Source organism: Strix aluco, chromosome W (genome assembly GCF_031877795.1).
Source record: "Strix aluco isolate bStrAlu1 chromosome W, bStrAlu1.hap1, whole genome shotgun sequence".
NCBI classification, from domain to species: domain Eukaryota; kingdom Metazoa; phylum Chordata; class Aves; order Strigiformes; family Strigidae; genus Strix; species Strix aluco.
Genome location: NC_133970.1, coordinates 400,521 through 419,767, shown reverse-complemented (window position 1 = coordinate 419,767; position 19,247 = coordinate 400,521). Strand labels below are relative to the sequence as shown.

General features: G+C 40.8%; 1 protein-coding gene across 9 annotated transcripts in view; it reads left to right on the top strand.

Annotated features, from left to right (window-relative positions):
- LOC141917864 (E3 ubiquitin-protein ligase NEDD4-like) overlaps positions 1-19,247 on the top strand; it is a 176,091-nt gene that overhangs the window by 139,209 nt on the left and 17,635 nt on the right. For all 9 annotated transcript variants that reach the window (XM_074811492.1, XM_074811488.1, XM_074811491.1 and 6 more), the window contains 8 exons: positions 3,463-3,594; positions 4,074-4,193; positions 6,597-6,794; positions 8,096-8,173; positions 10,162-10,216; positions 14,780-14,838; positions 17,221-17,286; positions 18,644-18,873. In XM_074811492.1, coding sequence (XP_074667593.1) covers positions 3,463-3,594; positions 4,074-4,193; positions 6,597-6,794; positions 8,096-8,173; positions 10,162-10,216; positions 14,780-14,838; positions 17,221-17,286; positions 18,644-18,873 — 938 coding nt within the window. The remainder of the gene's footprint in view (positions 1-3,462; positions 3,595-4,073; positions 4,194-6,596; positions 6,795-8,095; positions 8,174-10,161; positions 10,217-14,779; positions 14,839-17,220; positions 17,287-18,643; positions 18,874-19,247) is intronic.

Below are 19,247 nucleotides of genomic sequence, written 5' to 3'. Positions count from 1 at the left end.
GCATCTTGTGTTCCTGTATCCTCACAGTTAAAGCTGATATTTTGCAGCATGCCATCGTACAGTAAATAGATTGTGTATTATTACAATTAAATGATTCAATTTTTTAATTTAAAATCCCTGACTTATCCAGACCTTATGTTTACTCTGTACTGTAGACAATAGCCTGAATAGAGCAAACACGTAAGAACATGTAGCAGTCATCCCCTGGCCCAGAAAATCAGTGAATCAGTCAGCCCTCCCAGAGTATCAGATACCTTAATTATCTCATTTTTAACTAAAACCTTGTCTGTGGAGTGTTTCCAGACCACTTACTGTGGCCTTACTGACCACTGATTAACAGTTTGGAAGCCATTAGAACAGTCCTGGCAGAGGTAGTCTCCTTGCTGCCTGCAGCTCTGTGAACAACACAGCACAGTCTTTCCAGCACTTGACTATTGGGGAAAGAAAGAAATCAGTCTCATAGTTTGTTTCAATGGATATTACTTAGTTTCCTCATCTGTGTTCCTCTGTTTTCTGTTTCCTATTGTAGTATGTCAACTTTCTGACCCACTCAGGATCTTTTCTCATTTCCCTTGATTATCCAGGCAGTTCTCCAGCTCACTGGGTCAAATACGCTCTGCTCTTAAAAAGCAAATACACCGACTTAAGCAAAAGTCCTGGGAAAGAGGTCTTAAGAATATGAAGCAAGAACAAGAATTACAGTTAATTACTTTGCTGGAGCAGAGGATGCAGACTGTAGGAAAAGAATGTATCCTCTGTTTCGCAGGAGCCTTCAGAGGCCTGAAGAGAGTTATCAGATCCTGCTGTGCAATGTAATTCACATCTTCCATCTTTGGCTAGTAATTTTGCACTGTATATATATTTTTAAATGGAATGATGGTAAAACACAAATCACTGTTTGTAAGGATGTGGAAGGAGTAACTTGTTTGGTGTAGTTGGTGTGGAGAATACAGCTACAGACCTGGAGACAGAGGCCGCTGTCCAAGTAGCCTTAGTTGTGGCTTAGTACTTGCCGCACCCTAGTGAGTCTGCAGAGTAACTCAGAGCACGGATACTTTAGGAAAAGAAAATATAATTTGTAATAAAATGCAGAATACTTGCACTGAGGAATCTTAAGTAGTAAAATAAGGAAAAACAAAACTTTTAGAGTCTAAGGTATTAGTGGATGGATTGCAGGTACTGAACTGGAAACTGGAGTCATACTTTTACCCATCTAAGTTTTACCAATTAATTTGGTGTTCATCCTGTGGATGCTGTAAGTGGCTACAGGTATTTCTTATACTCTCAGCCATAATGCAGTTGGTAGTGATTTTTTTAAAATTTGGCAAAAAAAGACCCAGACTTAAATCTGCAGTGCTCTGCAAGGTGGATTGGATTAACGAGCACTGGGGTAATACGGCCTTTAGAGCAAAGGGCAGCTCAGAGCGTCCATGTGTTTCTTGGCCGCCTTCCCTTGGTGTGCCCAGTCACTGTCTGGTGTCAGACATTTGGTTTTACTGTCAGTCTTTCTTTAAGCCGTGTTTTAAATGCAGCATCCTGCTTCTTTCAGGAAAGGCCTTGTAAAAAAGTCTCCTCTTTTCCAAGCAGTCTGAAAAGAGTTCATAAGTGTCCTTGTGAGCAGCAGGTGTTGGGGTGGAAGGGGCAGCAGCCAGAGCTGCTTTCTGCACATTGGACGTTGATACGAGTCCCTCCTCTAGCTCAGATGTCAGAACCATTTCTTCCTCCGTGTTCGCTGGCGTTAACTAGTACATCTGCTCTAGAACTTGCATCCTCGTAGAAAATGCGATGTTCGGGTGCAACACGCACACTAAGCTCAGCAGTTCAAGTCTGGCCTTTCTGTCTGCTGTGCTGCTTTGCAGTTCTACCCATCAGCATTTACACCTGGAATTCTTAAAGAACCAGTAAATTAACGTTTTACACCATAAGAGAAGTGCCATGTACATTGCTACAGCCTGTTCAGGGGAAGCCATGCTAAAAGCAGACTCCGATTCAGTTTGTTTTCTTAGCACTGCAAAGCTGCCCGTTTCCAAAGGAATTAACGTTACTGATGATGAATTAAAGCACCGCACAAATTGGTAAGACAGTGCAGTTCAAGCGCTGTTTTTTACTCTGTCACGTGATGAAGACCTGTAGGTTTCATCACCCTTCTGCTGTGAGGGCAGATATTTGAAAGAGTGAAGCAATCTCTAGCATTATAGTCTCCTGATAATTAATGTATGAATGTATATTTTAATGTGATTAAACTAATAATTAAATGCATATTGAACCAAGGAGCTAGACGTAGATACTGAAAAGCACCTTGCACGTGCCAAGTCTTTGATGCGATAATTAATGCATGGGCTTCATTAGAGAGCACAGATCCTGTCCTGCAGAGTTTAGCAGTTTGCGTCTATCTGCTGTGAATGACAGAAATTCCTGTATCTCTCTAGCTCTTAGTATTTACATCAGTTACTTGAGAAAAACGCCTGTCCTGAGGCAGCATACCTGTTCCTAGCAAGTGATGTCTGAAGAGGAGACCCATACTAGAAGGAGGCTAGGGTTCATAACCAGTAGAGTTATGTAGAGTGCATGGTCTAGAACTGCAACTCCCAGGGCATCCTCCCCATAAAATGCAGATGCAGATGGAGACAGGGTCAGTGTTAAAAATTCTCTCTAGGCTATTTTTCCTCAAGAAGCTTTGCTGTTTGTGCTACGATGCTTTTTTCCCCCCTCTGTATGACCCAGAAAAAATACCCGATTGGTTTAAGCACTGAATATTTTCCTCACACAAGACAGCATCAGCAACACAAAATGACGTAATTGCTGTGTTGAATAGTGACATAACTTGTTTAATGGCAATTCGTGCCTTTGGCAGGTTATCGTTATCTGTATATTTTTGTTACAGCATTGTCTTTCTTGTGGAACTTTTAGTAAAAAAAAAAAATCTTTTCCCACTAAAGTTGGGGCTCCAATTTGGGCTGTATATTGTATTTTCAGGGCACCTAACCCTGTATGCAACATTTGTAACTATAACAAAACGGTTAAACTTCAGGTTTTAAACCCAGAGTAGTTTCTTGCAACTGATTGAAGACACCCTCTGGTGAAGAAAAGAACAGAACTTGGGAAGTCTTGACTGCATGGTTACTTCAGTTCTTACTTATCCATGCTAATAAAAGGAAAAACATCCACCTTTCTATGGAAAAATCATTAAAACACAGAATTCCTTTTTTGTCATTGTGCATAATCTACAAATTACACAAAAGTGCAAAAGTGAATAGAGAGATCTGTTGTGAGAAAATTTGACTCAAAGGTACATGAAGAAGAGCTTGTATTAAATGAAACCAGAAACTGTATTTTTCTGTATATTTGTTGTGTTTAAGACTGTTGTAAGTTAACAAGTTCCTTTTTTTAAACAACAGATTTATGAATTTTTTTTTTTTAGCTATTATAAAATAACAATACAGTAATTTCTTGCTTGAACAGCCTTCAGTGGCCTATGTACATACTACACCAGGCTTACCTTCGGGCTGGGAAGAAAGGAAGGATGCAAAGGGCCGTACTTACTACGTCAATCACAACAATCGAACCACAACATGGACACGGCCCATTATGCAGGTACGAAGGTCTGTTGTAATGCTTCATTTAGGTAGCAAACATGTTGCATGTACTGAGTATCATTTCAGTTGAAGCAGCTCCTCAGAACTCTGAAATTTAAAAAAAAATATCCTAAGCATTGTCACGACAGCTCAGGATAATTATAAAAAATGGCAATGATTGGGATTTTTTTGTTACTTCTTTAAACTATGTTAAGGTACAGTTTAAGTTGATTGCTACAATGGAAAGATTTTACAGAGAGGTACATCTCAACTAATAAAAGGAGGCAGATGCACTCTTAGGACTGCATTTGAAAGTTGTGTTGATCTATTAATAGTACCATACATTATTTGCCCTTCCAATGGAATCAAATGCTTGATCTTTAAGCAAGTATATTTAATATTCCATAGTAATAATAAATAATTACATAATTTTAGTGTCCTAACTCTAGATGAACTGTGTTTCTGACAATTTGCTCTCTTGGTTTTGCTTTGAAACAGCTTGCAGAAGATGGTATGGTCGGGTCGACAGCAAACAGCAGCAACCATTTAAGTGAACCCCAGATAAGACGGCCTCGCAGCCTCAGCTCACCCACCGTCACTTTATCTGCTCCACTGGAGGTGAGAAGCGCTGCTACCGAGAAGGATCGCTTCTCTCTGACTTCCCGTTCTTTGGTGCCTTAGAAATTTTTATTTCCTTTTTAGTTATCAGCAGCCACTTTTCCCAATTGCTGATTTTGCTCTAATAGATGGCTGTTTTCCAATAGTATTACTTAACTTCCGTGGTCATCGATATGATGGTTTGGTTTGGTCAGCTAAAACGTAACCTGTGTGCATGTCTGACACGAACCTTATTGCAACGCCCTTCAAGTGCTGTGAGTGTATAAAATCAGAAGTATTTTTTTAATTTGGAACATGTATTTTGATGCTGATAACTTTGAAAATAATACATGCAATTGAGTTTGGAAAATCTCTAAGCCAAGATACCGATTGCGTTTTGTATTCCTTGTCTTTCAAAAGGATGTTTAATTTCTTTTAAGTATCTTTAGTTCAGAATACTGTTGAGTGATGCTCACTGCAACATGTCTAAATAACTTCAGTGACTTCTTATGCAATCAAAGACAATGTCTTTTACTTCTGAAAGGGTGATTAAAACTCTTCAGTCAGTTAAACATGGCTGTGTTGAGGAGAATAAATTCTTAAAAATTTCTTCAAACTTAAAGTACAGCACGTTATTTGTCCTTCTCTCTCACTATCTCTTCCTACTTGTGTCCCCTTTGCCCCTGCAAAAGTTGGCCAACAATCAAGTGAAGATTGTAACATTTAGTTCATTTTATGCATCATTCTTGTTTGTTCTTTATACTGAAATGTATTCAGACTGTTGTGCAAGTTGTTAAACAAACGTAGGATTGTTGGACAGATTGTAGTGAGGTGATTATAGTTGATATTTAATATAAATTACCCATACGTAATTCAGATAAACCTTTTAACAATGAACTAATAACTAGCCTTGCCATTGTTAATTTTGAAGATCAAATCTACTGTAATTTAAATAAAAGATTCTGAATATCTTAAACTAAAACATTAAGGACATTCCTGTCCCTACTGACATTTCAAACAGTTGAGCTGGTGGAAGTCACTGACTGAGCATCTGAGATTTGAGCGAGCTTTTAAGGGCGATAACCTGTTCCACAGCTACAAAACCAGTGTTCTCTTCATTTCAGAATATTCAGCTAATCAGATTGGTGGGTAGTTTGTCAATGCTCAGAAACCACAAGGGTGCTGAAGAGCACAAACTTCTCATACCCCCCTCTGAACTAATTTTTTTTTTTAAAAAAAGGTGTAGATTTAATAATATTAAAATCTTAAAAGGATACAGCCACAAGAAAAAAATAGTTCAACTTTTTAGAAGTTACTTCTCTTGTTTAATTAGTTACTTTATTGTAAAATGTTCAATTTTGTGTACAAGACATATGGAAAGCTTTTAATGCAAGATATTTTAAATGTTATTTTCGAACATTGCAGTTTAACTGCATTTTTCATCCAAATGCAGCTCAAAACAAGCCACAAATAAGGCTAGAATAATTTTGTAAATATCCATGTTGGTGGCTTGTTTTCTAATGTAATGCTCAAAAAATTAACTGTGGGCTAAATTAGAGAATTGTCAACATGAGCATGCATAGATTTACTGAATCTTAGTAATTAGTAAAACAAGGAGAAAACAATCTGTTATCACATATCAGCTAATGAGAGCGTGTTTTTGCAAAGTAACTGAAAAGTACAAATGCAAACAAGGTTTAAACGTAGCACTTAAGTCTTGTTTTTAAGTCTTTGGTTCTGACAGTCTGTATTTTCAAAGGTGAGTAAATCTGGATCAGATTGCTCAAGCTGTTTAGGTATATAAACCTGCAGTTTCCCAGTGACATTTTAAAAAACCCACCTCGTGTAACTTCTGTTTTTAACCAACAGTCATTGATCAGCAAAGCAGTTTTGAGGCTGTGATAATTTATTTTGTTAAAAAAATTGTCCAAAATCTGTAACTGCAAACCTCCATTTATTTTTAGGAACTTGTTTTAAGTTCATATTTAACTGTTTTGTCTGAAGTTGAGTTGAGAAAATCATCAAAAAGTGGATAACATGGCCTCACATTTAGGATACTCTTTTGTTGTAAAGTGAGGGATGTCGCACCATGAAGTGTGAAGCAGTGCTTTTATTTTTTCCTTTGTAAAATGAAATACTGACATGTACAGGGCAGCTGCAGTAAAATATATAATCAAATGTAAATACTGTGGACGTTATCATTGCAGAGGGAAGTGATAAAACACTGTGTCCTTCAGAGCAAAAAGCTCAGTATGTTGTAAGGAACAGAATCTGGCTAAATAGGTTCTAGGAAATCAGTCCTGGCGCTTAATTCTAGTATTAATTGTATCTGGAATGAAAAGCTACTTGCTGTGAAGCCAAGTTTTATTCGTGTTACAGTATTGAGTGACACTTGACAAATCTTACTCCCTTTCATTCCGTCAGGGTATCAAGGACTCCCCGGTGCGCAGAGCAGTGAAGGACACCCTTTCCAACCCGCAGTCTCCGCAGCCCTCACCGTACAACTCACCTAAACCACAACACAAAGTTGCACAGAGCTTCCTTCCCCCCGGCTGGGAGATGCGGATAGCACCCAACGGCAGGCCCTTCTTCATCGACCACAACACTAAAACTACCACGTGGGTAAGAGACGTGCTAGATAACCAATCTTGTACATGTTCCTGGTTTTGCTTTCCTGCTCATATACCCCCGTTCCACTGTGGGATTGGCCTTGTCTTTAAGGGGAGGTTTGTCAGCCCAACTTCCCGTGCAGCCCAGGAGGACTCTGGCGGGCTCCTGCCTGCAGCCAGTGGCTGACCCCGTGGAGTTACTGTAGCACTGCCGGGGCTGCGCTTGCAGGAGGGAAACCTGTTTGTTCACAGCCCCTTAGACTTCAGTGCGTTTCTACATCATACACCATGCCACGGTGTTTCGCATTTTGTATTTGACCTTTTTATACTTGACAAATCATTGCACACAAGTGCTGTCCTTCAGATTCCCCCCGTCTGGGTTTCGGAGGCGCACAGCGCCATGGAGGTTGGGGTGGCTGTTTAACATGAGACTGTCCGTAATTGTACTGTCTTTCACTGTGACTGGCTCTGCTTTTTTATTAACGTAACGTACGTTCATCATCTTCAGTTAATGGAATCCATTTGATTACTTGTTTTACATCATAAGGATCCATTTTTCAACAATGCTGCAATTTTGGTCAATAAATTGAAAAACTAAGATTACACCAGGAAAAAATGTCAAAGACAACCCAGCATTCCACATCACCCTTGAAATAGGAGTTGCACTTTAATTTGTTAAGCATCATTCAGATTCCCAGTGACCACTAGTTACGTGACATATTTTTAATGCTGGTTCTTAACAGTGGTCCCAGGTGCATGTGGGTGAATTACGTGTGTGGAAATCTCAAGCATTTTTTGTCTAGATTTGTCTTCCATGACCTATTTTACTTGCTCCTTTTTGCCTCATTTGGACATTGATGTCATAATTCCTGTGCACTAATAAAAATGTAAGGAGCTCATTTCATCCTTTTTGAGCCTTTTAGTGATAGGATGGCTTATTTCTCTTACATTTTGAAGAGCCAAAAATGTGCATATGTACCTAAATGCTGCTTACGGGAGTGCATGCCTTCCGAAGAACATGGCTGTATTTTTTGCAGCACGTCTTTGGATATAGCACACTTAATGGAAGCAGAGTCTTACATCACCCTAACTATTAACATTTTAAAAATCCTTTCGGTATATGAATCCTACTAAAGTATGTGACACATCCAAATACTAAATGTTCTATCACTTTTACATGTTTTGGTTTATTCTCAAAAAATGAGAATAACAGAATAACTGTAATGTGGGAAGATTTCCAGACAATTCTGTGTTTGACTTGGTGTGTAGATCTAACTTGATCTGTGGGTTTACAGTTCTGTATTTCTGTTACAGGAGGATCCACGACTGAAATTTCCAGTGCATCTGAGATCAAAAGCATCTTTGAACCCTAATGATTTGGGCCCTCTTCCTGTAAGTGATAGCGTGTGTGTGTTAATATATATGTGCTATCTTCTGTGGGCTGAGCCGGTACTGCAGTCATGTATTCTCTGTGGGCACACACGTTGCTGTCAGCACTGTCCGGAAGATGTTAAAATACATGGACACAGCTTTATTGTGATCTGTGAGTCAGGGCTCTTCGAAGCCAGCCCATTGTATTTCTGAAATGATTTCACGTTTCTTGGCTTATCTGAAGCTTGAGCTTTGAAGAAACTTACCTTGGTTTTATCTCTTGACTATGTGCTTTTAGATAATTGCCTGTTGCTTTAGGAAAAATCGGAGCAGATTGTTCAAAGCAAGCTCTTATCAGTGTACCAGCATATATTGGCATTCAGAAATCTAAATAAATTTTGATGTTTAATTAAACTAACATATTCTGCAGAGAAAATTATCATTTTAACATCAGAATTTATTATACTTGTAACCAAAGTATAATATTGATTTATAGCCATGCCAAATACTGAGCTTTGCTTTGTTTTTAAAAAACTGCATCCTTCATGGCAGAGTCTATGAAAGCTAACACTTTTTCTAAGGTGCTGATTTTTATGGCGTAGTGTTAATTCAGCTCATTGCCTCATATAAATGATGTGTACTTTTGAGAAATTGCCATTGAAATTGTACTTGCAACACTGGAAACCTTAGTGACAACAAGCCACTGGTTGTCACCAGCACCCTCGATGCTTCAGCACGTGTTAGGGACAAGCCGTCTGCAAACGGCTGTGCCAGCAGAAGGGGCTGCTGGCCCACCCTGCAGGGCAGACTAAATTAGTTTTAAACCATTTGAATAACAAGTGCTGGTTTTGGGCAGGAGTGGTGACAAATGCTACCTGTGGTGAGGGGCGGCCGTCTCTGTCACCACCTATGATCAGGCATCCTCCTCCAAAACAAATCTCACTGTCCTTGGCTCAATTAGCAAAGTTTTGCCTCGTATTTAAATCAAGGCAGGCCACTTGTCAGGCCCAGCGTATTGAACCACGGATTAGATCACCAACTATGTGCAGTGGAACATATTTCTTACGACGCGTTTCCTGGTTGTAACGCAGCAGTGATGCCATTTGTCTTCAAGACAACAGCCGTGGAAGTAGCTGTTTGTTTGCAAGTCTTCAGACACACTGAGCACACATTAATCTCTGAGGACACACTGCTTAGATAGGAGGCACTGCATGGGAGCAACTGAAGGGCCAGCTGACAATTTCTAATGTTAATTGCAAGAGGCAAAACATGCAGTGATATCAGGATAGCCTGACATATATCACTGGAAATACATAATTAGTAACAAATTTAAACTCAGTTAATCCATTTTTTGAGTGAGGTAAGAATGACTACAGAATGTAACGAGTTTCTCAAACAAGACTGAAATAGAATCATTTCTTATCTATATTTTATGGAAGTCTGAAGCTCATGGAGAGCATACAGGTGGAGTGAGTGCTAAAGTGGACAGCAGTGCACATACTAACAATGTGCCATTTACTCTCCTTTCTGTGCTACAACCATTTCGAAGATGAGAAAAGGGCATGGGTAGAAAGGGAAGAGTTGAGGACTAGGTTAGTCTCCTCCCACTGCACTGAGATCCTGGCTTACGTATTGACAGAAAATAACCCACATGTGTTTTCGGAAGGAGAAGCAGAAACTCTCAAACCTCACCAGTGATGGACAGTCTATTCCTTGAGATCGTTTCCTTGTAGTAGGAAATGGGTATAAACCCTGATGCAAGAAGTTTCCAAGTCGAAGCTTTAAAAAAATATTTACTGTATTGGATACAGTTACCTGTATCAATAGCCAGTTCTTTGACTCTTCCTAGATTTTTGGCCTTGACATAGCGCATCTGTGATCATTTTGTGTTTTCTACCTCACTGGAATCTGTCAGACAGTTTAAGTAGGCGTGGATAATGTACTGCTTCAAGCTCTGCGAGAGTGGTAGTATTTCACTTATTTTCTCTCTTTTTATTTCCCAATTCCAGCCTGGTTGGGAGGAAAGAATACATTTGGACGGAAGAACGTTTTATATAGACCATAGTAAGTAAGCACTCAGGTACTGCAGCAAATAGACAAAGGGAGGTCATAACTATTGAAGTGAAAGCTTTATAATTTTACTCTTCATTTAGGAAGCCAGGTGTTGATATGTGGAGACATTGATACCAGAGACTTAGTGCCCTCCTACGGTACTGTATATTCACTGGAAGCTTGCTTTTAATTGGTTCATCAAGCTTTGTCCCTCTCTGACTTGTGAAGCATTAACATTTCTTCTTTGTGGTTTCTTTTGTTCTTGTTGATATTTTGGATTCGTTGTCGGTGTTGTTGATGATCCCATGGCTTATCTGCACTTAATAAATTAAAATATACACTAGGAATAGAAAATAAGATGAGAAAAGATAATATAGCCACAACTCCACACGTAGGCAGTGGAGAAATTAGCACTGATAAGTACTCTTTCCTCTCCTTTAAAGAAGGTCTTGTGGCAGTGCTGATTCTGATCTTATTTCCTATTTATAGCATGTTAAACTGCACCCAGCCCATTAATATTATTCAGTTCTGTTAGTGAAGTTCTAGTGTAAGTGATGTTTCATTGTAGACTTGTCTTATTACAGCATTTCAGAACTACTGTGTGAGTTTTTGTTGTTGTTTGAAAACAAAGCAGCCCAGAAAGGTTGGGCTGTTTCTTCTTTTTTTTTTTTTTTAAGACTTCAGCTGGATTTTATAATGAGCTATTTCTACTGATGGCATAATCTTCACAGAAATAGATAACTCACCAAACCGTTAGAAGAGGGTACATTTGCTATGCAAAACTTAAAAGAATTAAACTCTTAAACTGTTATACATATTTGACAGTATTATGTTTTTCCAATAATACAAATTTTGAAATTGTGTAAATAGTTTTAAATGAAAATTAGAAATAACGTGCTCATCAAGCACAAGGTTAATCTCTTTCAAACCTCAGTACAGAGTTACTGATTTTTATACCTTCCGTAATTGTTTTTCCCAACAGCTATCTGGAAACTTAAATATGGCAAATCATTCTAAACTGCTGCCACTGGAGATTCACAGAATAAAACTGTTTTATTTAAAATAGCTGTATAACTGTTGAGCCTCCCAACCTCCTTTAAAAAGTTTTAAATTTTCAGTATCCTAAATCTACTTAAGTACGTGTTAGTCTCTAAAAGCAAATGGAATGTTAAAGTCGTACGTTAATTAGAATTGGCCAAAGAATTTATAATAGTTGTAAGACTAAATGTATTTGCATCTGAAATCTCTCCTAGTCCCTCTTTCGGTCCAAGCTGTTTTAGCTTTCCACGTAGCAGTTTCTACAGAAGTTCAGAGGGTTTGTTGATGCTGCTGCCAGTCTGCAGCAAACACCCTCGCGGTCTCACTCTGGTGCCCCGCCACCACCCCGACGGGTGGGCTGGGGAGCGGAGGGGTGCCAGGGGTGCTGCAGCTCCGCGGGGCGACGCCGCGCTCGGCCCTCGGGGCCTGGCTGCCCGCGGCGCTGGGTGCGCCGGACTTTGGCCGGAGCCGCCTCGGCAGCAGCGTCGGTGCTCAGGGACGGCTGAGCCCAGCGGCGGGACCGCGGCTGGCTTGGGAGCACACACTGGAGTCAGTCGTGGCTGTGGCCAGCCCTGCTCACCTTGAATACACAAGTCTCAGTAGCCCATTGCCATGATCAACTGGCCACCCTTTCAGCCGTTCTCTGCTAAAGCCATTAGTTAAGATGTAACAAATGAAGCCAGTTTCTTTATTAGAATACAATATAAATGTTGAAAGTGTTGACAGATTCAGTGACTATTAATGTCCTGGTTCCCCAGATACATTTTGTAATCCTTCTGCATAATTAGCCCATACTGTTGTCCTATTTTTGAAATGTTTTTCTCATCCCTGAGAGAAACTGTAAAAAAGTCCAATGCAACCAGCACAGAAACCTCATCTTGTGGGGCAATGCTACCTGCTGTTAAGCGTGCCATTAAACTAGTAAGGCGAAGTACTGTTAAAAGAATTTAGATATTACTTGTAACATAGTAGCCTGAAAATATAATCTTTTTAGATTTTAACTGTAAACAGTTCTAATTTCTGCAGCACTCAATCTTCTAACAAAAATAGAGTCTCCAGTTCTCCATGACTGGTCCTTAGCTAGCTCAGTCAACATTATTTACCATCTGTGAATAAAATATTCATTGTAGTATGCATGTCCTTCTGCATCTCCTAGGAGCCTTACAGGAAAATACAATTTACCTGTTGGAAGGTATCATGAAGGAAAACACAAAGTTTTTCCAGCCATATTCAGAACAGTTGGCAGTGGGTCGGTGACAGAGGGGTGAATATATTAAATGGGTTCCCCTCAAAGTCTGTCTTGGATCCCTCATTCTTCAATATATTCATTAGTGATTCGAACAATGAATTAGGGGGAATGTCGTTAGTTCAGCAGGAAACAGCAGCGTCGGAGAGGTGAGAGGTGCTCACTGGAACGGGATAAGTCAGAATGAGTCCGGCAAGTTGCTGCTGTAGTGTGAAGTAAGACGCTCTTTAATAAGAATTGCAAAATAGTTCTCAGAATGGGAATAATTAGCAGAATTTTGGTTGAAAAGGGCATTAGAAATATTATCAACTGGACATGAGTCAACTCATCCTGTGATGTATCAGCAGGAGTGTCTTAAGACCTGCAGTAATCCTCCTAATCTGATCAGCACTGCTGATGTCTTGGCCATGGTGACTGTCTCTAGCACGGGGTCCCAGGCTCCAGGGATACAGCTCCCACTTGGAAGGGACCAGAGAAAATGGAGAGGAGGGAATCCTCAAAGGGCCTAGAGCCCGCTTTGTGAGGAAAGACAGAGTGTTGTATTTGTGCAAAGACAAGAGAGAGATGGTAGGTTTTTGAAAACGTGCTGCAAAAGGAAGGAATTTGTTATCCACATCCACTTTGGACAAGACAGAGTCTTGAGCTACAATCCCAGGTAGAGCAGTTTACATTAGACCCTTATTATTAGTTGGGGCATTTAAGCCCTGGCACAGCATTTATCATATGAAGTCCCTGTCTCTGCAGTACTCCGAAAAAAAAATAGACAAAAATTTGTCAGGAACATTGTACACTCTTAAGCACGTAGGGCAATAAGAAAGAACTGACAAACTTGCAGTCATTTCCAGTTCTATTCTCTTTGATTTCATAGAAAATTGCCACCAGGATTTGTGGCTTTTGGTTTCAAGTAGGTATAAGAAGCAAATTGGTAGAAAACCAGTAAACTTTTTAGAAGGAAATGTGACTGAAGAGGTTGAAGCAAGATGAAAAGGGCTAGGTTAGGCGTCACGCCTTTATGGCAGGCTCTGGTCTGCGGACCTCCTGTGGCTTCCTCCATAACTTCCATAAGCACTAAATAGACTTAATGTTTAGAGGGAAATAAAATAGTACTTTAATATTAAATTAACTGATAAATTTCTTGAAATGTGTTTGTGATCTTTTGAATTTTTTTCAGTTAACATTTAATGAATGTCACCTTCCAAATCCCAGTCCATTTTAAAACTAGCTTGGGATGCTCAAAACTTACGGGTCTCTTCCAACTGTAGAAACATGGAAAATACTTGTGTTTTAACAGAAGTGGGTTTGGTTTTGTGCTTTTACCTACAGTAGCCATAAAAACAATTTTCTTGAAACTTAGTGTGTTTATTCCCAAACTGAGCAATTACAAAACTTAAATTCTGGACTACGACCTTAACACGCAGTTCCTAAATCAAAGCAGCGTACGTAACACACACGTAGTGTTACTGCTGCCCTCTCAGTGCAGGAAATGGATGATTTAAACCTTGCCATTGCAGGTGGCCCCTGGTTTGGTTTTTGGAGCATTGTCTTATTGTTGCAACATCATCATTTTGTTGTGATTCTGTTGTGTTCAGAATCTTGTGAGGAGCAGTTGTGTGGAGGCAGGGAAAGTTTGACCGTGGTCCTGTATAACCTTACCTGTATAACCACCCTCCTGGTGCTCTTAAAAACTGTAGATGCAAAGAACGGGATTCTGTCACGTTACAGCTAAAACCTCCTTTGGTCACAACTGAACGATCTCTTATACCGTACTTGTATAATTTTGCCTCCCTCAATGGTCCTATAAACTTTTTATTAAATCAGTGTCTAGGACGGGTTTTTTAAGAGATGTTATTCCCTCCAAATTTAAATACCGACTGTCTTAAGTATTACATTTTGGCTATCTTTATGCAAAATTTCAAAAAAGTAAACTTAGCCTGTCATTTGACAAGGTTTTTGGGTTCCTTTAGCTTTCAGGCATGAAGTCTGTGTATTTCTAATACAAGTTGAATCCAAGACCATGTTCAAGCAGAACATGTTTACTACTACAGACGCTGAAACAAAAGCAGTGTAAATACAAAATACACTGGATTCTGTTGTAGTTCTGCATTTTTGAATGTTTTCAACTAAACAGTGTGATGGGGTTTTGATGTAGATGGGTGAATGCAGCCTTTTCTAACCCTGAAATACTAAGTTGTGGAAATGGTAGGGAAAACAGTTGTAGGGAGAAAAAAACAGCATAAATTCACAGTGTGGTAACAGAGGAGTAATGGTGTAATTTCTTTTGTTATTTACAGATAATAAAATTACCCAGTGGGAAGACCCCAGACTGCAGAATCCAGCAATTACTGGTCCAGTAAGTACTGCTATGGTTTTTTTCCAAGAAATGCAGTGACTCACATATGTGTGGGGTAGGCACGAGGCGTCGCCCAGCAGCAGGTCGTGCCTGTTCCCAGGTCAGGCGGAACTCTGCCCGACGAACAGGCAGGGAGCAGCACCCCTGCCTCGCCTGGCCTCTTCCCGATGGACACGGGGGTCAGGGACAGCTTCTGTGGGTCTGCAGGGGCCAGGGGGCTGCCGTCGTGTGCCAGTCCGCCAGCGAGCCCCAGCCCGACGCCTTGCCCTGGCATGCGACGGCCCGAGCGCCCTGGGGACGCTTCCAGCCGCGCTGGGCTAACTGGGAACCCCCGGCACGTCTGGCCCTGCAACGCTGTGCTCGCCGTTCCCAGCTCAGACAGCGGCTCCGGGTGCGAGGGTGCTGAGGCTTTCCCGGCAAGGGAATCCTGACACGGACTTCTTGGGCTGATTTCAGTATTTTATATTGTGTTACTTGTGAGTGAAGCCCCGTCCGTTCGGAAGCTGCAAGCTAAATAGTCTGAATGGTGTTTCACATGCTGAAACGCCCAGAAACCCATCATGTCTCATCTGTTCCACTCTCCTCCTCCTGTACCCCGAAGGTTTCCACACTAAGCGATGACGATGAATGTGGTTTCTGAAAGATCCATCACTGATGTGATCCCTGGCTGAAAGTACAAAACTTAAGATTTCAGCATGCTTGTTACTGTTGTATTTGCTGCTTATTGTGATGATGAAAGTCCAGGACAAAAGTAGCAGAGTGGTATCTTTAGCTTGCTTTTGACATCCAAACAGATGAATTGGGGGGAAAATGTGATTTTTAAATCAATTACATCTAAAATAATGTAAGTGTAACATATTCTGATTTTTTTCTTTCTCCACACTTCCTGATACTATAAATGACTTAGTATGGAACAAACAGTATAAAATCTTTTGCACTCTTCCAGCCTATTGCTGTTCATTAGTCTAATTCAGCTCTTCAGGGCTGTTCCACCTGAAGGCTGAGTGAGGCAGGTTGCAGGGGTCGGGGTAGGGGTGGCTTTTACCCGCACTCCTGGGCGGCCGACACGCTCCGGCACGTTAGCGAGCGGCACCGCTGGGCACCTTGCGAGGCTCAGCCGTCCTGAGCGTTGGTGTGTGGCTCGGCCGGGGCGGAGGCAGAGGGGTCTGGTGGGGACCAGCAGCAGCACAGAAGAGCACCCACCGTGCTCTGACCGACCGCCGAGGGGGCGGCGAGCGGAGTAACGGCAGGCGTGGCATTCCCCTCGCCCCGCGTGTTGGCAGGAGGGAGCAGCACAGATAAAATAGAAACGTCTTTCAAAACTCCAAGAACCTTTGTTGAACCTTGACTTGTGCATGCCTGGAATCATCCCCAGAGGCCTTCCAGGTATCTGGAAATCCACATAAATATTTCAGAGACCCGTGGCATTTGTTAAGGGATGTTTACACAGGCCAGACACCAATTTCCAACTCTGTTGATTAATGTAATCCTACCAACCTTAACTGTGACTTCTTTTAACTTGTAAGATTGTTCTCTTATGCTGCTGTTACTTAGAAATGCGGTCTAACTCACAGGCAGCTGCACTGAGTGAGTATTCAGATAAATATTACCCAGGGACTTGTACTTTGTTCAAAACAATGTTAATTTGTTTATGAAACGCTTTCAGATGCTGGATTAAAGACATTCTGAATGTGTATGTTTTCATACTAGTTTTGATATAGTTTGATAACTATTAAGGATTAGATTCATTCACATGGGCTGAACAGATGATTTCTAGCCATGGATGTTCCCCTGCCTAGCTGACTACGCTGTGTAGGTACATGCTGTGTCCTGTGCTTTTTGGAGAGCAAACAGGGGCTGTTGTTGATGTCAGAGCTTTACTGGAGCCCCTGCACGTGTTCTTAGGTTCATTTTCAAAATTCTGTGAGGTTTGTGTCTTTTGAGTAGCACCTAACAATGCTTAGTGCTTTCAGCCGTGCAAATCCACACTCTGTGCTAACACCAGGCATTTTTAAAATTCAGTATCATATGGCATGCTCTTCATTTCCTGATGAGACACATGGATAGCAGCAATACATTCCATATTTTTTTGTCTGTGTTAAAAATTGTTTTTGCTCTTTTCTGTTCCTAAAAGAAGAAAAAAAAATGAGGGTAAGTAGCTGATAAACAGAAGAACTGGGTCGAAAGTTTTCATACCTTTTAGCTCAAATTACACACTGAGAAATGGGAAAATTTTAGCTGCTCTATGTACTTCGTGCACGGTGGATTTTATTAGATGAACCTGTGGCATACACGCGTAGATAGGATGTCTTTAAATAACGTTGGAATAGCAAACTGCTAAATAGCTGGAATAAACGGTGTTTATGATTCTCTCTCTGATAGGCAGTTCCGTATTCCAGGGAGTTCAAACAGAAATATGACTATTTCCGGAAGAAGTTAAAGAAACCCGTGAGTAGAAACGTGCTGCTTTGTGTTGGGATCAATTATGCTGTGTCTGGGAGAAACAACAGCTTGTCCCGAGCACAGCTACCGAGCGGTGCTGTATCTTGCTGTGACACACCTGCCAATTCTTCTTGATTGCGCTGCTCCTAAAGCAGTTATGTAGGAACCAGAAAAATGAAGAAAAGTTTGAATTTGATTGATTTCTCAAGAAAAACATTTACAAATCTTTAAGACTCACGTTTTCCTGTATGAATGCAAAATCAGAGTGACGAGGCAGCAAGGAAGTAGTAGTCCTTCACCATCTCCCACTGCAACTGAGACTAGTGGGTATGTTTACAAGCTTTAGGTTGAAAATAGGCTTGAGGATTGATACTTCTTCATCCTCAGCCGTGGGCTGCGAAGGGCAGCGCTGGAATGAGTTGGCAGAGCAGAGCCCACAGTTGGGCTGGATCTGGCACAAGCTTCTAGTGTTCTTGTTCTGGGAAAAAAGTATTTCCAGTAACATCTTTAATGTGAGAGAGCACCGAGTCCGAGCTTGTGTGGGATACTGACTCGTAATTAACAGTAAACAGCCTTGGCAACACCAGCTGTAATTCGAAGAGGGACTTGCCAATGTCTTCACCTGTTTATTGACAGCAGCTCGAATTTTCACCCCGAGTTTGGCTGGTGATTGCACACAATGAGCACCTCAGTTGTCAGGAAAAAGCAAACCTTCTGAAACAGTTGTTTGAAGTCGATTTTATCAGGAAAACTACACGTGGCTGTGTATCTGTTCATCCAGTTGTCTTTCTACAAATTCTCACCTCGGTTCTCTTCTGTCTCTTCTGAATTTAGCTCCCTGGGCTAAATCATAATGGGCGTGTGCTCCCTCCTGTTTAGACAGAACTTCTAAAACAATTGCCTGGCTGTTTGTTAACAGCTGTGCGACTTGGTTCTACTGTGTGTAGGGTACTGTAGGTGTTCTTGTTGTGGAACTGTTCTGGCCTTTACAGATACGTGAGTAAAGCGGTTGCACAAATCTTGTGTATTTGTTACCATTTTAAGCTAAAAAGCCCTTAAAACAGACCATAGTAGTATCAATCATTTTCTCACTTTTTTTTTTTTTTTTTGTGGTTTGTTACTTTTCTTGTTGTTTTCATTGTTTTGTCAAATATAGAAATCTCTGAACTACCATACTGGACCTCACCTAGTTCACCATATGCTATCAACCTGTAGGCTTAGAGAGCACTGGAAAACAAAAATAAGGGGAAACTTTATATATCAGATATCTGATCTGTCATTTAGTTGTTACCACCAGTCAGTCATTTGCCTGAAGACTTATTTACTGAGACTAACAAGTATAATATAATCTTCTTTCACATAGGCTGATATACCGAACAGATTTGAGATGAAACTACACAGAAATAATATTTTTGAGGAGTCCTACAGAAGAATCATGTCTGTGAAGAGACCTGATGTACTAAAAGCCAGGCTCTGGATTGAATTTGAGTCAGAAAAAGGACTTGACTATGGAGGTGTGGCCAGAGAATGGTTTTTTCTCTTGTCCAAGGAGATGTTTAACCCTTACTATGGTCTCTTTGAATATTCAGCAACGTAAGTGTCCGTTAAACTATTTCCATTTGTTAGGGACATACGTTAGATTTTGCACAAGGCATAGTTACCCGGAAGGGGTCACCCTTCATGGGGCAGCAGTTACGCTCTTACCAGTCAAACCCTCTGTTCTGTACTATCATTTCGTACTTGCTTTTCAGAGAACCTTTCAAATTGTCACCGAAATCTCATAAAATGTTTCCATTATTAAGACAATATTCAGTGTTGCCTTGCTTGCGGCAAAACTGCAATTTTTGAGGCTAGTAATCGTGAAAGGAGCGATGTCAGACAAAAGACTCTCTTTGCGCCCTCCCACGACACTGTAAAACACCTGCCATCCCGAATTCTAGTGCTCCTGTATAATTAGCTCATAAAAC